General features: G+C 48.8%; 2 protein-coding genes across 8 annotated transcripts in view; both read right to left on the minus strand.

Moving 5' to 3' along the window:
• TEP1 (telomerase associated protein 1) overlaps positions 1 to 4,750 on the minus strand; it is a 55,751-nt gene extending 51,001 nt beyond the window's left edge. For 4 of the 7 annotated variants that reach the window (XM_044422362.1, XM_044422360.1, XM_044422361.1 and 1 more), the window contains exon 1: positions 3,897 to 4,308. The gene's annotated coding sequence lies outside the window, so the exon portion shown is untranslated. Of the gene's footprint in view, positions 1 to 3,896; positions 4,309 to 4,651 lie in introns of those variants that run through there. The other 3 variants (XM_044422357.1, XM_044422359.1, XM_044422358.1) reach the window with 3 other exon arrangements.
• Positions 4,751 to 6,728: 1,978 nt separating this feature from the next.
• On the minus strand, positions 6,729 to 11,873 carry KLHL33 (kelch like family member 33). The gene is made up of 4 exons (XM_044422399.1): positions 11,345 to 11,873; positions 10,223 to 11,171; positions 9,390 to 9,560; positions 6,729 to 7,469 (listed from the first exon to the last, which is right to left on the minus strand). The coding sequence occupies exons 1-4, from the start codon at positions 11,871 to 11,873 to the stop codon at positions 6,863 to 6,865; spliced, it is 2,256 nt and encodes a 751-aa protein (XP_044278334.1). The 3' UTR covers positions 6,729 to 6,862.
• Positions 11,874 to 14,153: the final 2,280 nt, after the last annotated feature.

The following is a 14,153-nucleotide window of genomic DNA, read 5'->3' on the forward strand; positions in this document are numbered from 1 at the left end:
ATTTATATCCCACCTTTTCTCCTCTTCCAAGAAACCCAAAGCAGTCTACAATTATATTCTCAAAACAACAACCCCATGAGGTAGGCTATGCCAAGAATGAGCAATTGGTGCAAAGTCACCCAGTGAGCTTCATGGGAAAGAAAGAACTAGACCAGTCCAACACTCTAACCACTATACCACATGCCCTGCTTGTGGCCTTTCCACATCCATCTGGCTGACCACTACGAGAACAGCACACCAGACTAGATGGGCCTTTGGCCTGATGCAGCATGGTTATAAGAATCATTAAAACACAATTAATTAGGGGCACAAGATTTTAGCTGATGGACGATGTAGCTGAGCTGTCTCCTCAACCCACCAATTAATCAAAGAAGGATGGTAAGGGGCAAGTTATATGAAAGGGCCCATCTCTCTTTAAGATAAGGGCTAGGGTTAGGGTTACCCTAACCCATAGCCAGAACTCTGGAAGGGGGCCATGTTCAAAAGCAGAGCACCAGAGTTGTAAGAAGAAGGTGCCAGGTTCAATATCCAGGTAGGGCGTGGAAGCCACTATCAGCGCCACTGCTTCTGGGCGAGTTGAGTCAAGGGCCTTTCTTCCTACATTCCTGACACAGGACAGGGATTGCTCCATTCAGAGCAATCAGGCAAACCATTTCCTTCCTGGCAGCTCTAAATGAAGCCCCCAAATAGCCTGAATTGCCTGATCCCGCCTAATCTTAGAAGCTAAGCAGGGTCCAGCCTGTTGAAGTAAGGATGGGGGACTGAAATGTTCTGAACCTCCCAGAGAGCTTCAGCTACAGGCTGTATAAAAAGGTAATGTAATAATAAATAGTTTGGGCAAACTCCTCCAATCTAGTGCCCTCTGGATTATCAGTGGCTGCACCAGCTGAAGATGATGCGAGATGTTCCCTGACACATGAGGAAGGCAACTAGGTTGGAGAAACCAGATGTTGCTACAGTGGGGTTGCAGAGCATCATCTGAACCTGACTACTGTGGGTTATCTGATGGTCAAACAATAGGATTTATTTATTTATTTATTCAGGCATTTCTATACCATTTGATTAGCACAACACTCTCAGAACAATGTACGGAAGGCAATTAACAACAATGTACAACAGAACATCCGATTTAAAAATGGGTTCAAAGCAATACATCTGGTGTTCACTGTGGATTAAACAACCACACATGGCGAGCACAGGATGTCATGCAAAACATGCCTCTCTCCAAAGGTCTCTCAGGTCACACAGTCTTGCACAACCTCTCCTGGTTCAGTTCACAACGTTCTTCACACCTAACTATTAGCATCGCTCCTTAATCCTCAGCCACTGCCTTTGCTTTCCACATTACATTGCGGTGAGGTGTCTACAAACGAGTGCAGGGCCATGTTCCTCCTACGCCATCCCTGAATTCCAGTTCCCTGCAAAAGACTTGCATGTAAAAGAAGAATTGTCCCCAGCGATTTAAAGTGGGGACACAGGTACCAAAGGCAAGAGATTAGGCTGCAAGGCGCCACGACAGATGCTGGATTGATTTCCCAAAGAGGTGACCACAGAGGAAGAAATGATGGTTTGACAGGCCCAGACCCAAGAAGGCCTCTCTCCGGTGCAATGCTATATCCTTACCATGAAAGCAGGGTGGATAAAAATAAATGATTTTTAAAAAATTGATTTCTAAAATTTGAAATGGATTTTTCAAATAAAATGTGGTTTTTTTGGTGAAAAAATAATCTAAAGATAGTTTTCTGTTTACGATACATTATAGTCCAAAGGTATTCATCATGATATAAGGATTAGTTTTTAATCATGTAGCATGAGGCTGTATTGTTGTTGTTGTTAGTCGCGAAGTAATGTCCGACCCATCATGACCCCATGGACAACATTCCTCCAGGCCTTCCTGTCCTCCACCATCCCCCGGAGTCCACTCAAGCTCACACCAACTGCTTCAGTGACTCCATCCAGCCACCTCATCCTCTGCCTTCCCCTTCCTCTTTTGCCATCCATTGTTCCCAGCATCAGGCTCTTCTCCAGGGAGTCCTTCCTTCTCGTTAGGTGACCAAAGTATTTGAGCTTCATCTTCAGTACCTGGCCTTCTAAAGAGCAGTCAGGGTTGATCTCCTCCAGGACTGACCGGTTTGATCGCCTTGTGGTCCAAGGGACTCATAGGAGTCTCCTCCAGCACCACAATTCAAAGGTCTCAATCCTTTGGCACTCAGCCTTCCTTATGGTCCAGCTTTCACAGCCATACATTGCAATGAGGCTGTATACTCATGCAGTATTTATTTTTGATAAATGACTTTCATTAATCCATTCACAATGGCACTCTCTTCCAGAGGTTTACATAAGATTGAGCAAATTTTCTCTTAGACGATATTGGCACAAATGCTTGGTTTCACAACTTTCAAAATGTGAACTTGTGTCTACGGAGACTGCCTCTTCTTTACAGCAAAAATGTTGTAAAATAAACAGAGTAAAAAAGTTTAATCCATTGTTCCTTTGCAAATCAATGTACAAAGACTCAACCTCTTACATCTTTTAAATGCTAAGTTTCACACAATTCAATAAATGGGAGAAGATTGTTGGGAGTGGAATAGATCTGCACAAAAAGCAAAGTATGAGGAGCAGGGCAAACAATAAAAATGAAAGTGAAACCTATTGAGCAGAATATTCCACAAGTCTTCTGGTCTTTGTGTAGCCTGAGGTTTATCATATTATTCTTTCGCTGGAGGAATAAACCTATAAAGGCAGCAGGCTGCAAAAGAGAGCTAACTTGGGAATATTTTACAGCCCGAAGTCCAAACATGCAAAAGTGATAACAACACTCATTACCTCCATGCCCAAGAAGTTTCACTCAATGATCTTAGAGACTAAAGCAGGACATTGTTCAGGACTCTGGACAAACGGGCTTTTTATACTTGGTCACTGAACAACCCCAGGCCCTGCTCTGGATACCTGGCTCAGTTTGGTCCTTTTAGACCCTGGGCACAGGGCATATTTGCATACCATATATATTGGCATATAAGATGACCTTTGAAACCAAAAACAGAAAAGCAAAAATTGGGGCTTGACTTATATGTGGGACATATGATAAAAAACAGAAAAAGAGCCCCACATAATGACCTCACCTTATATTCTGATATATACGGTATTTAGATGGCAATATCCTGCAACCATGAGCATTTCCCAGCCAGTGTCCATAGCCTATTTTGGATTTCCCGCTCCAAGGTCAGAAATGGCAGTCCAGCCTTGAAGCTTGGAGAGGTATTTCACTGGGTTGAGAAGGGAGTTCAGGATACAAGCCATCCCAAGGCCTCTCCAACTTCTCTTTGTCCCCCTCCAAGACTCCCCAACTAGGCAGGCTAATAAACTGGTGAAATACACAGGAAGGTCTCCCCCACTGCCCTGCAATCTCAATCTGGCTGTCTAAAGAGAGGCCCTCACAGTGCTTAGAAGCCCCAAACCCAGAATTACCTGGCTGAACCTCTGGAAGGGCAATGGCTACGACTCAATGGCTTCCCCTTCTCTGAGAGTGGATGAAACCAAACCTTTTGTTAACAAGGGAAATCTGGTCCACTGATTGTATCCTTCTGTATGATGACAGTACTGCTGTTGCTACTGTTGTATACTGTCAAGGTGTAAACTCTTTGCCCAAGTTTTTAAAAGTAACTATCGACAAGTAATGAGGCCCTGTGGATTTCCTGCAGTATTCCACACCCTCCAGATGTTTTGGAGTACAACTGCCATCATTCCTGACCCTTGGACCTGATGGGGAGTCCTCCTCCAAAATATCTGCAGCATGCCAGGGATGACTACCCAGGTTGAGAATACCGAGGACCGAACGTTCTCAACATTTTCCTATGCAAACATTTTTAACCACACATAACACGGATTTGTCATACCGAAAGCCCAGTTTCTGTCCACACACCTACCCTGCCTTTTTTAGCTAATCCAAGTTCCTCAGACCAGGAAAAACCGTGGGCTGCTTTTGCACTTCCAGCGGGCTGAACGCATTCCCATGACTCGTTGAAGCCAAGCTGAGTGCCCTGGGAAGGGGTGTGTGGTCAAAATGGGGGAAGCAGGCCTTCTTGGCTACAAGCCTGAGGACTGCCACGGAATGGCAGGGTCACCAGGGCAAGTAGGATTGGGAGTGAAATGGGGATTCGGGAGCAAGCGGAGGCGAAGGTCCGTTTACCGGCAGCAGTGGCGGCCACACCTTACATGAGCAAACAGAGCGCTTTCAGGGGGCGGCACTCAAAAGCACCCAGACCAGGCCCGCACGGCTTGCTGGATGCAGAAACAATCCTCCAACAGCCCTACAAGCCCATGGGCTATTTGAGGGCAGTTTTCCTCTCTGACAAGCCAGGCTGCTCCGGGTCGGATGGCATTACCACGCCCAGAAGCGACACTTGGCTGCACGCCTGGGCACGCCGCGCGAACACGCGCAGGAGGAGCGCCCGCGGGCTTCCCACGGAGGCTTAGGCAGCGGGCGACCACAAGGCCGTCGCTCTGCCCAGCGCAGCGGCCCCTCTGGCCCGCTCCCCCTCTGCGCTCCCCGGCAGCGGCTCCCTTACCCTCCCCTCCCACCAGGAAGCGAACCCTTCTTGCCGGGGATGCGCCGGCAAAGGCTGCCCAGCAGGATGGCGGCAGCTCCGACCTTAAGTGCAACTTCCCCTCCCGCGGGGAGGCGGTGCAGCCCGACGTCGCGGAAGCGCCGCCTGCCGCCCACGGGGTCTCCAGCGGCGCTCCCCGAGTCCCCGAAAAGGCTCTCCGGAGCTGCGGAAGCGCACACCGGCCCTTTCCCTGACACGGAAGCGAGCGCACAGGCGCTGCCCGGAGCCTGGACTTCGTCTGGCAGGCGTGGCCGCGAGGCGAGGGCGGGGGAATCGTGGCAACCGGCGATCAAGCTCCCGGCGTGGCGTAGCACCGCGGGAGGCAGAGGAGAGGCCGGGCGCCCGGGCACGGAACCCAGGAGTCCTGCCGCTGCGCCCTTGTAAAAGCTCTCGGGAGCCCCGGGTCGCTCTGAGCGCCCCGCCTTGAAGTGCTCCCATTGATGGTAGGGTCGTGCTCCGTGCCCCACCGGAACCCCCTATAGGTGAGACGGGGCGAACGGATCCCCACTTCCACCCCATCCCGAATCGTAATTACATGCCATTTATTTTATTTGGAAGGTAAAGCTGCCCTGCTTATTCCATCACACTCCGTGGCAGCCTAGGGAAGGCCTGCATCCCCTAATTTTCTTTTCCCCTATTACTTTCTTTTAAAAGAAAATTGAAAAATGCACAGTTTCATTAGTAAAAGGCCCCCAAAGCAAAAGAAATGCCCCATCTGAATTTTTATTTTTGCAGTCCCCCACTTCTAGGCCCGGCAGGAACAATCTACCTTGTCCTTTCCCAACCTCCTGTCCTACAGAAGTATGGAAGACCTCCAGAAGTGCCACAGTCTCAACATTGCCCACGTTCGATCACAGATAGGACAACATCACTTCCCCGTGGAATCCATTCCTCGCTCCTTATAAAGTATTCAGAACAACGCCTGTGATAAAGTAACGTTTAATCAACTTAAGCAGAGTGAGCTGAACATGGGCAGAAAAAAACTATAAACCTCGGGGTTTAAAGGATAAGGTTCACATCGCTCCTTCATCTCCTTTCCAGTGAGTTAGATTTCACAACGCTTATTTTGCATATACATTTAAGGTGAAATCCAATGCAAGTTTAGACTGAAAAAAGGGCCTGCAAGCACACTGGATTGTACCTTGAACTGCCAGTATTTAAACATCTGAACTCTTCCTGTCCAGCCTAGGAACTCACTTTCTGGGTAACGGCCTTTTATTGTTGAGCTTTCACAATTTGCAGGGCTTTTGTTGTGTTATTTGTCTAAACCTAACATACTAAGTTTCTGCATGTCAAAGACAAAGCCACACCCCTGCACCAGGCTAATAAACTGATGCAGTCAGATATGTCAACTGATAGATAAAATTTTATTAGGGTCAAAGATCAGCTCGATTCAAATAAATAAATGGATTTTAAAAAAAGAAGATACATTAAAGGTTATCTGTCACAAAATCTGGATTGCAAGGCTGCCTGTTGACTAGGAACATACATAATTAAATAAATTTCATGAGCTAACATCTTTTAATCATTGTTTGATAGACATGAATCAGCAGTTTTGGGTTTCACTGCTTGTGTCTGCAGATTAGGCTGTTATTAAAGGCACAGCTACAGTGGATATCTGAAAAGTTGGCAACCCTAAAGTCATGTGCCTTACACATTGCATTCACTCCAATTACATGCCTAAAACAATTCAAATACACCCTACAATAATTTATTTTTAAAAGCAAAATAGGTTAGAGGCCATAGTTCACAGGCTTTATGTAACCTGCTCATTAATACTTTGCAGCTTAGCTTAGCTGAAAGGCGGTGCTCATGCCAACTTTCTCGATTTGGATTGTTTAATTTCTTGTTAACTTGCTTAAGATACCACAGCCAAAAGGGGGGCAGAAAACCCACCCCATCTTATTTGACAAGTTTACTTCTTCCTCACAGAGCCTCTGTCCCTTTAACAGCTATAGAACAGGCAGAAATTTAACAGATACAGTTTGACAAGGCAGTGAAGGGGAAAACTATTTTATTTCTGATTCCTATGCCTTTGTTAAAAGCAGGGCTGGTTCACACATGTTATGATTGCCAGTTGATGCCTGCAATATCGGCTGGTGGTTGATGTTTGCAATGGGGCTGCCCTAGATAAAGAACCACAAGCAGAATCTGGACATCCAATGCTTCTTCTTTGCAACTGCAGAGAAATGATACAAGCGATCTAAAACCTCTGAACGCATTGAAGTTTTCTGCAAAGTAGCAGCTGGGGAGCCTTAACTGTGGCTTGGATGTGGGGATTCAGCTGAAGGATCCGGAGGGATTTGCAGGCTGGGGATCTCGGAAGGCAAGGCCTCCTTTCCCCGCAGGGAGGAAGGGACGTCCAAGATGCAGGCCCTGAGGTCAGCATAAGCCTGGGGTAAAGTCCCCACATTGACCCACCGGTCGTGGCTTGGGTTGTAGCAGTGGATCAGGTGTGTGTCGCGATAGGTGTTGTGGCTGTATCCGCCCAGCAGGTACAGCTCCCCCTGCAGGACCGCAGAGCCAGCAATGACATGGGCCTGCGGAAGAGGGCTGAGGGCAACCCAGACGTCCAGGCCGGGGCTGTAGACTTCGCACGCCAGCTGATCCGCGTAGCCCCCATGGCCGTCCCGCCATCGCAGGCCGCCAGCCACGTAGAGCCGCCCGTCCAGCGCTTCCATGGCGTGTCCCGCACGCTCCTCTCGCATGGCGGCCAGCGGGGTGGGCGGGCCGCCCGGGTGATACTGGAACAGGGTCGTGCGGCAGCGGCAGGTACCGTCGCTGCCCCCGGAGATGTAGAGGGATCCGTCCAGGACGCAAGCCGCATGGCCACAGAGTGGGGTGGGCAGAGGTGTGCACAGCCTGGGATAAAGGAGGGGGGGCACAGAGGAAGGAAGAACGTACGATTAGGAACACAAGAACATCAGCCTACAGGTGTAACTGCTTTGGATGGACCTGAGCAAAGGTGTTTAGTCCATAGAATGACCAAGAAAGAGGAAGCATCAGGGCCCAAAAGAGGTGTGATGAATCTGCTTTGGGGGTAGGAATCTGTCCGCTTCCTCAGCTCCTGGCCTCTGGGGTGCCGTGTGTCTCCTCTGGGGCCAAGCACACCATGCATTCCCATGGATATCTACCAGGAATCTAGGTTATGTAAACATGGTGCAACCGAGTCTCTCTTCCACACATGTGACTTGCGGGTTTTGTGGGTCCTGCACATGCTGTGGAGGAAGATGGCTAGGCTGTGCAACAGGACTTTGGCTAATGTTTGTGGACTTCATCTTGTGTTGGCTTGCTTCCTAAGCCAGGGCTGAGCATGAGAAGGAAGTCCAGCAAGCAGAAGAGAGCTGGATTCATTGTAACCCTAGTCACACATCATTTGCCAAACGTGTGTACATGCTAATCTATAGACATCCTGCTCCCTAAGATCGGCAGCAGAGGCCCTCCTCCGGGAACCCTCTTTGAAAGAGGTCAGGAGACAGTCCTTGGAGGAGAGCCTTCTCTGCGGTGGCGCCCCGACTATGGAATGCGCTCCCTAGAGAGGTCCGCCTGGTGCCATCATTATATGCTTTTCGGCGCCAGGTCAAGACCTTTTTATTTAACCAATATTTTAGAGTTAATTCATTTTAATGGTATATTTATTTATTTAATTCATTTTAACCATGTTATTTTATACTCGGTCGTGGTGTAGCCAATTTATTTATTTTAGGATTGGTGGGGTTTTAATGTTTGTAAACCACTCAGAGAGCCCTCTGGCCTATTGGAGTGGTATATAAATGCAATAAATAAATAAATAAATAAAACATGCACTTTTAAAAATAATAGCTAAAGTTTAACTAGAAATAGAAGACACTTCACTGTAGTAGGTAGGAATAGTGTGACTGCCTGTGTCATCTACCAGCTCAGCTTCGACCTAATGACTGCTAGCTTAGTCCGCTGTCCAGGGGTTAACTGTGGTTGGGAAGAGGCAAAGCCCCTGCCACTTTCTCCACGTGCCACTGGGACACTTGGGGAGTGGTTGGCACAAGCACTTCTCCTGCCCTTGCCAACTGGCCTGCTAGTGGTTTGGGCTGACCCACAATGGGTCACATTGTCCATGTTCAGTCAACCTGACAACCCATCCTGGGTGAAAGAAACCCATCTACAAGCCAAGGATGGTCAGGGTGTTTTATAACCAGACTTAAGCCCGAGAAACCTATTGTGGGTTCAGACAATACTATAACCCATAGTGGTTTATCAGCCATGGTAGGTTGTCATGTCATGCAAGCCTAGTCAGATGATTCAACTAGGTGACCTGAGAGGAAAAAAGGTAGCAGGAAATGGTATACTATTCAGAATAACACAAATCAGAACAGGGTAGTTGGTAGGGCTTGGGAGGCCACCGAGCCCAGTGCCCCTCTTGGTACAGGGAACCCAGAGCTAAAGTATCCCAACAAATAACTACCCAGCAACCTCCAGTGAGGAAGAGATTCTTCCCAGCCTCCCCAAATAAATGGTTCCGTTATCAAATGGTTTTTATGCTGAAGTCACCTGTCCCGATGTTCAGGTGCAATCTACGCCCCTATGATGTTAGACCATGGTGCATGTGCTGTTGCTTTCCAGGACAACAGAGACCAAGTCTTTGCCCTCTTCTGATATGAGAAGAATGTGTTCCTGTCCTTTGCCCTGCTGTTCTCTTCTCAAGCTACCCCAATCCAGTTCCTTCACCCTCCTTCCAATGCAGCGTTCCTCATTCGGCACAGCAGTCCAGATGAGGTCTGGGGCAGGAAGTCCCCCATCCCTCACCTCCAGGCATTGCTCTGGGGCTCATAGCACTCGACTGAATCCAGGCAGTAAGCATCATTGGAGCTGCCCCCCAGAGCATAGAAAAAGCCATCCAGAAAGACTGCTGGGAAGTAGCTCCGGTAATTGGTCATGTCAGCCAGTCTCTCCCAGGTGCCACAGAAGGGGTCATACCTGCAACAAGGGAAGAGTCAGAGAAGAGTGATGCTTCAAGGAGGCAAAGGCCACCGATTCTTCCTCCATTCCTAAAACAAAGGGACAGACGTATTCCTCTGAATACTTGCCCATCTTTCCACTTTTTTCTCTCTGCGTTTGAAACGGATGATGCTTTGGCTTAGGGTTCCCATGGCCTAGTCAGCATAGCCAGTGGTATGACTGATGGGGACGGTAGGCTCAAGCATCTGATGGGCCGCCCCTGGTTTACAGTATGCACCACCCATAGATCTCAAAGTCCTAGACAGTCAAACATTGCAAAATGTTCCATTTGGTTGGAGAAGCCTGACCAAAGAGTCAGGAATTCCTAGAAAGGTAAGGCAATCACATTGCATTTTTCGTTCTCCTGGGCCCATGCATTTCTATCAACAGGCACCTCAGATGCCAGAACCTGCAGGACCAAAGCCAAATACAGCAGCCCCCAGATGCTTAGATCTTAATGGCAGAACCATGGCCGGTAACCATTTGTAAGAAGACTCCAAAGGAACCTTCTGTCTTTCCACTGAGATGGAAAATCCAGATTGTTCTTTCCCATTCCCATCCAAAGCTCTTCTCACCAAATGCAACTAGGTGGCTCCCCATCCCTTCCTCCCCCAATGTAAGTGGCAAGACCCCCATCTCACTTGAACACGGAGCAGATGGTGTCCCTGATCCCATAGTAGTGCTTCCCCCCAAAGATGTACATCACGTTGTCCTTGACCACCACAGCATGCCGGAAGCGGGGCCCTTCGGGGAGCTCCCCAAGACGCCGCCACTCCACCTGCTTGACCAACCCGATGCCACTGAGGAAGCGGTGGCTGAACCAGAGGTCCTGGCTGGGTCTGCGAGTGGCCATATTCACAGCCAGGGTATCTCCACCACTAATGACAATCACCTTCTCAGGGTACCTCACCCGGCAAGGGAGTTGCTCCATCTTGGAAGGGCCTGGAGGGAGGCGTGCTAAAGATTCAACCATGAGGTTATAAAAGCGGCCTGGGGAGGCCATCATGTCTTCTGCCCGCACCTGCTTGAGTTCCCGAGTAGACATCAAAGGGAACCTGATACAGCACAAGACCTTCTCAGCATAATGCATCCGGCCTGCCCGGTCAACATCCAGCCAGCGAATAGCTCCTTGGAAGGCCTCCAGTTCATTGAGGATGTAGAGAGCATCCGAACTGAGGAAGTCCACTAACTCATTGACGGGGAGGTCCAGGAACTTGGGTGTGCACATGACATGAGCAAAGTTCCTTAACACAAAATTCTCCGCGGTGTTTTCCAGATCATGGAGGCCATAGGCCCGGGCAAAGGAGAGGACATCCAAGCAGGCTTCAGGATTCAGCTTGTGATGGAAGTGATCCAGGCAGAGTTCCAAGATGCCGGAGACCTGGTATTGCAGGGCAGCCTGGGCAGCATCAAAGAGATAATCCCATCCACCCACCAGCATTCCTGAATATGCAAAGGAGATGACCAGGCCCAGGTCAGTGGAGGTGAAGTGGGTGCAGAGAGGGGCACCCCCCTGCCGAGATTCCTTCATGCCGCTGGTGAACATGCCATGGAAGAACTCACAGCCGCAAGCCAGAGCTAGGCGGTGAACTGGAAGGAGGGAAGCTGAGGTCAGAGGATCCAGTAACCATGTCTCAGTCAAGACGCCACAGCCCCAACCCCCAAGCATCTGCCAACCCAAACATGGACCTCCTATTTAAACCCAAACCACAGACCCCTTTCTATCTGTATGGTGGACTTCCCACCAACATTGCCTTGTTCACCTTGGTAGGTATCTCCCTCAGCTTTAAGCTCCAGGTCCCAGCCAATGGCTTCTTCATAAAACTGCTCCAAGCTCCGTAGGGTCTCCCATTTTTCTTCTGCTGGACTCAGTCTGTCCTCTGTCTTGGTCCCAGTCAATACCAACTTGCAAATCACAGCCACGCGAGGGACACCCAGTGCTTCAGCTGCATCCAAGACCTCCTCCGCTGTCTCTGATGTAGCTTCTAACTCCCCAGTGTAGGCAAAATTCAGAATGGCCTCCCAGCCACGTGGTGTGGTCACACCATCGAGCTCCATCACACCTGGCTCCCCTCGTTCTAAGCGCTGTCGGAAGACGGAACTCACTGCGGCAAGGAGGACGGCGTGGCCTTCATAGTTCCTTTGGCCTAGGGTCACGGTCAGGTCCACAAGATGGTGCTGTTCTCTCAGCTCCAAAGCTGCAGCAAAGAACCGTTCCACATGGGCCTCGTTCCGCAGCTCCAAATGCTGCTCCCTTGGGGATTCCGAAGGACCTTCTGGGATGGTGTCCATGTGTGACGTTGTCCCCTGGAAAAAAGATACCTGTAGGATGAAAGAACATGAAAGCTGGGAGACAAAACAGGAGAAGGAATGTGGTCAAGCTGGAGGAGAAGGTGCACAAAGGACACCCTAGAGTTACCCAACCGAAAACATACCCAGAGGGCTGAGACCACTCTTATGTCAAGTGATCATCTGAATGCGCACAGAGCAACTCCTTTTTCATAGCAGCAGCAATTTTGAATGCTTAGAAAAACTGAAGCATCAGGTGGCGACTTCTATATGTTATTTAATTTATTATTATTAGGCATACCTAGTCCTCTTCCTCTCCATGTAATCCTCACAAAAACGTTCCTGTGAGGTAGGCTAGCCTGAGAACCAATGACTGTCTCAGAGTCAACCAAGGAGCTTTACAGCTGAGTGGGGACCAGAACCTGGATCTCCCAGCTTCCCAGTCCAACGCTCTAACCACCATGCCACACTGGTCCTTATAGGATGGAGATCTTTTTTGGTGGTATGGATATGTCATTTTAGCACCTGCTTAATGGTCTTAGCCTGTCCCACCTCCCAGCTGAGAAGGCTATGGAGCACGCAATTTCACCTCTGTCTTTGCTCCCCGACACCACTCTGTGCACTTCCGCTGCTTCTGCAGCCCCAGTGTGTGAGAACGACCACCACAAAACCATTTGTCAATCCCAGTATTAAAAAGGACAATATCCTCAGTAAGAAACACTTTGCTTTTGCTGTCCACTGAAATCCAAGCAATATCTGATTCCAGGAATGCCATAAAGTTGGCTTCTGCTGCCCAGATCATCCCGGGTAGTCATCTGCAGTGGGGCTGTGCTATGGGACAAAGAGGGAGAGAGCAGCACAGACTTGCAGGCCTGAGATGACAGCTCCCCGCTCCATGAACCTTCCCAGCCCACCCAGCCCTGCTGACCCTCACTGAAGCCCACCAGAGACCCCAATCAAAACCTCTCACCTTTTGGGCTCGCTCAGTGTGGGCCTTTCTTGAGCCTGCGGGGAATCGTAGCTGCAGTGTGACCTCGGGGGAATGTCAACCCGGGTGCCAGGGAGTGAAGTTAATTATAGCCAGGCTGAAGGTCTCAGGGATGACGATGTGGCAACAAGGAACCAAACCATTTGGATAATTTTTACAGACGTGGCCTGCACAACTTCAGAAAGCAAAGAAGGGCTTAACTGATTGTGCCTGCATATAAAAACATCCCTGGCTTTCAAAAGATTAAAATATCAAGGGCCATGGCACACTAGTTTTCTATGACAAACAAGATTCTGTGCGCAGGGATTTGGTTTATGCATCTGTGTGAGCGTGTGCATTGACAAGAGAAGCAGAGAGCAGGTCACTGGGAGTGTACAATTTAAAAAATACAGTTTATTCAGACATACAAATACGTGCATCACGTAGGCAGTCCCCAAAAGGACTACCAAGATGGGGTCTGTACAAGAAGCTTTTATAACCTGTTAGCTACATGCAAGGTTTGGCAGAGGGGGAGGGTGGGGACCATGTGGGAGATCACATTATGGTAGAAGCATATTGAATAAAACAATAGGGATGGATGGGATTAAGGCAGCACAATACAAAAAGAACCTTCAGGACAGGTAAACAATTAGCAAATCTAAGAATGTTCCTGAGCAGGACTGGAAACATTAGCATGCATAAGGTGTATGTGGGAAGCAAGACTTGCAACATGGATTCCTTTAAGTCTAACGTTGTTCATACAGTGTCAGGCTTTTGGCAGCCATGTTATGGCAGAGTTTGGCTCATTTTGTCTCGACACCTTGCACCCCTACAGGCACATCCCAATTCCTGAGCCCACTTGCAGGCTGTCAGGAAATCTTGAGTAGCAGAACCAGGAGAATGTACACTCGGATTCACAGGAAGACACTGCACTTAGTCCCAGCGGTTTATTGACAGAACACCCAGGAATCCTGCTCTGACAAAGAAAAAAACATCAGCCCTGCTGGGTAGCCAGTATACCAAACTGGCTACAAGTTTCCAGAGCACAGAGTTTTTTATAAGTTGTGGGTCATGTACACAGTTTCAGGGCAGTGATGAGATTCTGAATGGGTGAGAAGGCGCGGACAATGGGGAATAATACAGAAACATTGAGAAATCGTTATAGGCATCAGGAATGACATTGTGTCCCATGAAAAGCTTGAGTAACAGATAACAAAACAGTCTGTAGTAATACAAATCTGACAGGTTTAAAATGTGGTTTTTGCAATCAGAGATACAGAATTCTTTAAGACAAAGCATGAGCTCCCTTTGTGTTT

This window comes from Varanus komodoensis, unplaced genomic scaffold (assembly GCF_004798865.1).
Source record: "Varanus komodoensis strain SLA01 unplaced genomic scaffold, ASM479886v1 scaffold126, whole genome shotgun sequence".
Lineage (NCBI taxonomy): Eukaryota > Metazoa > Chordata > Lepidosauria > Squamata > Varanidae > Varanus > Varanus komodoensis.

What these genes read in the sequence shown, in the direction of transcription:
- KLHL33 (XM_044422399.1), bottom strand. Translation starts at nt 11,873, where the DNA reads ATGGACACCATCCCAGAAGGTCCTTCGGAATCCCCAAGGGAGCAGCAT. An exon ending in TGAGGGAGATACCTACCAAG is followed by an intron (nt 11,172 to 11,344) that starts GTGAACAAGGCA and finishes CCCTCCTTCCAG; the next exon opens with TTCACCGCCTAGCTCTGGCT. An exon ending in CCCCAGAGCAATGCCTGGAG is followed by an intron (nt 7,470 to 9,389) that starts GTGAGGGATGGG and finishes CCTTTATCCCAG; the next exon opens with GCTGTGCACACCTCTGCCCA.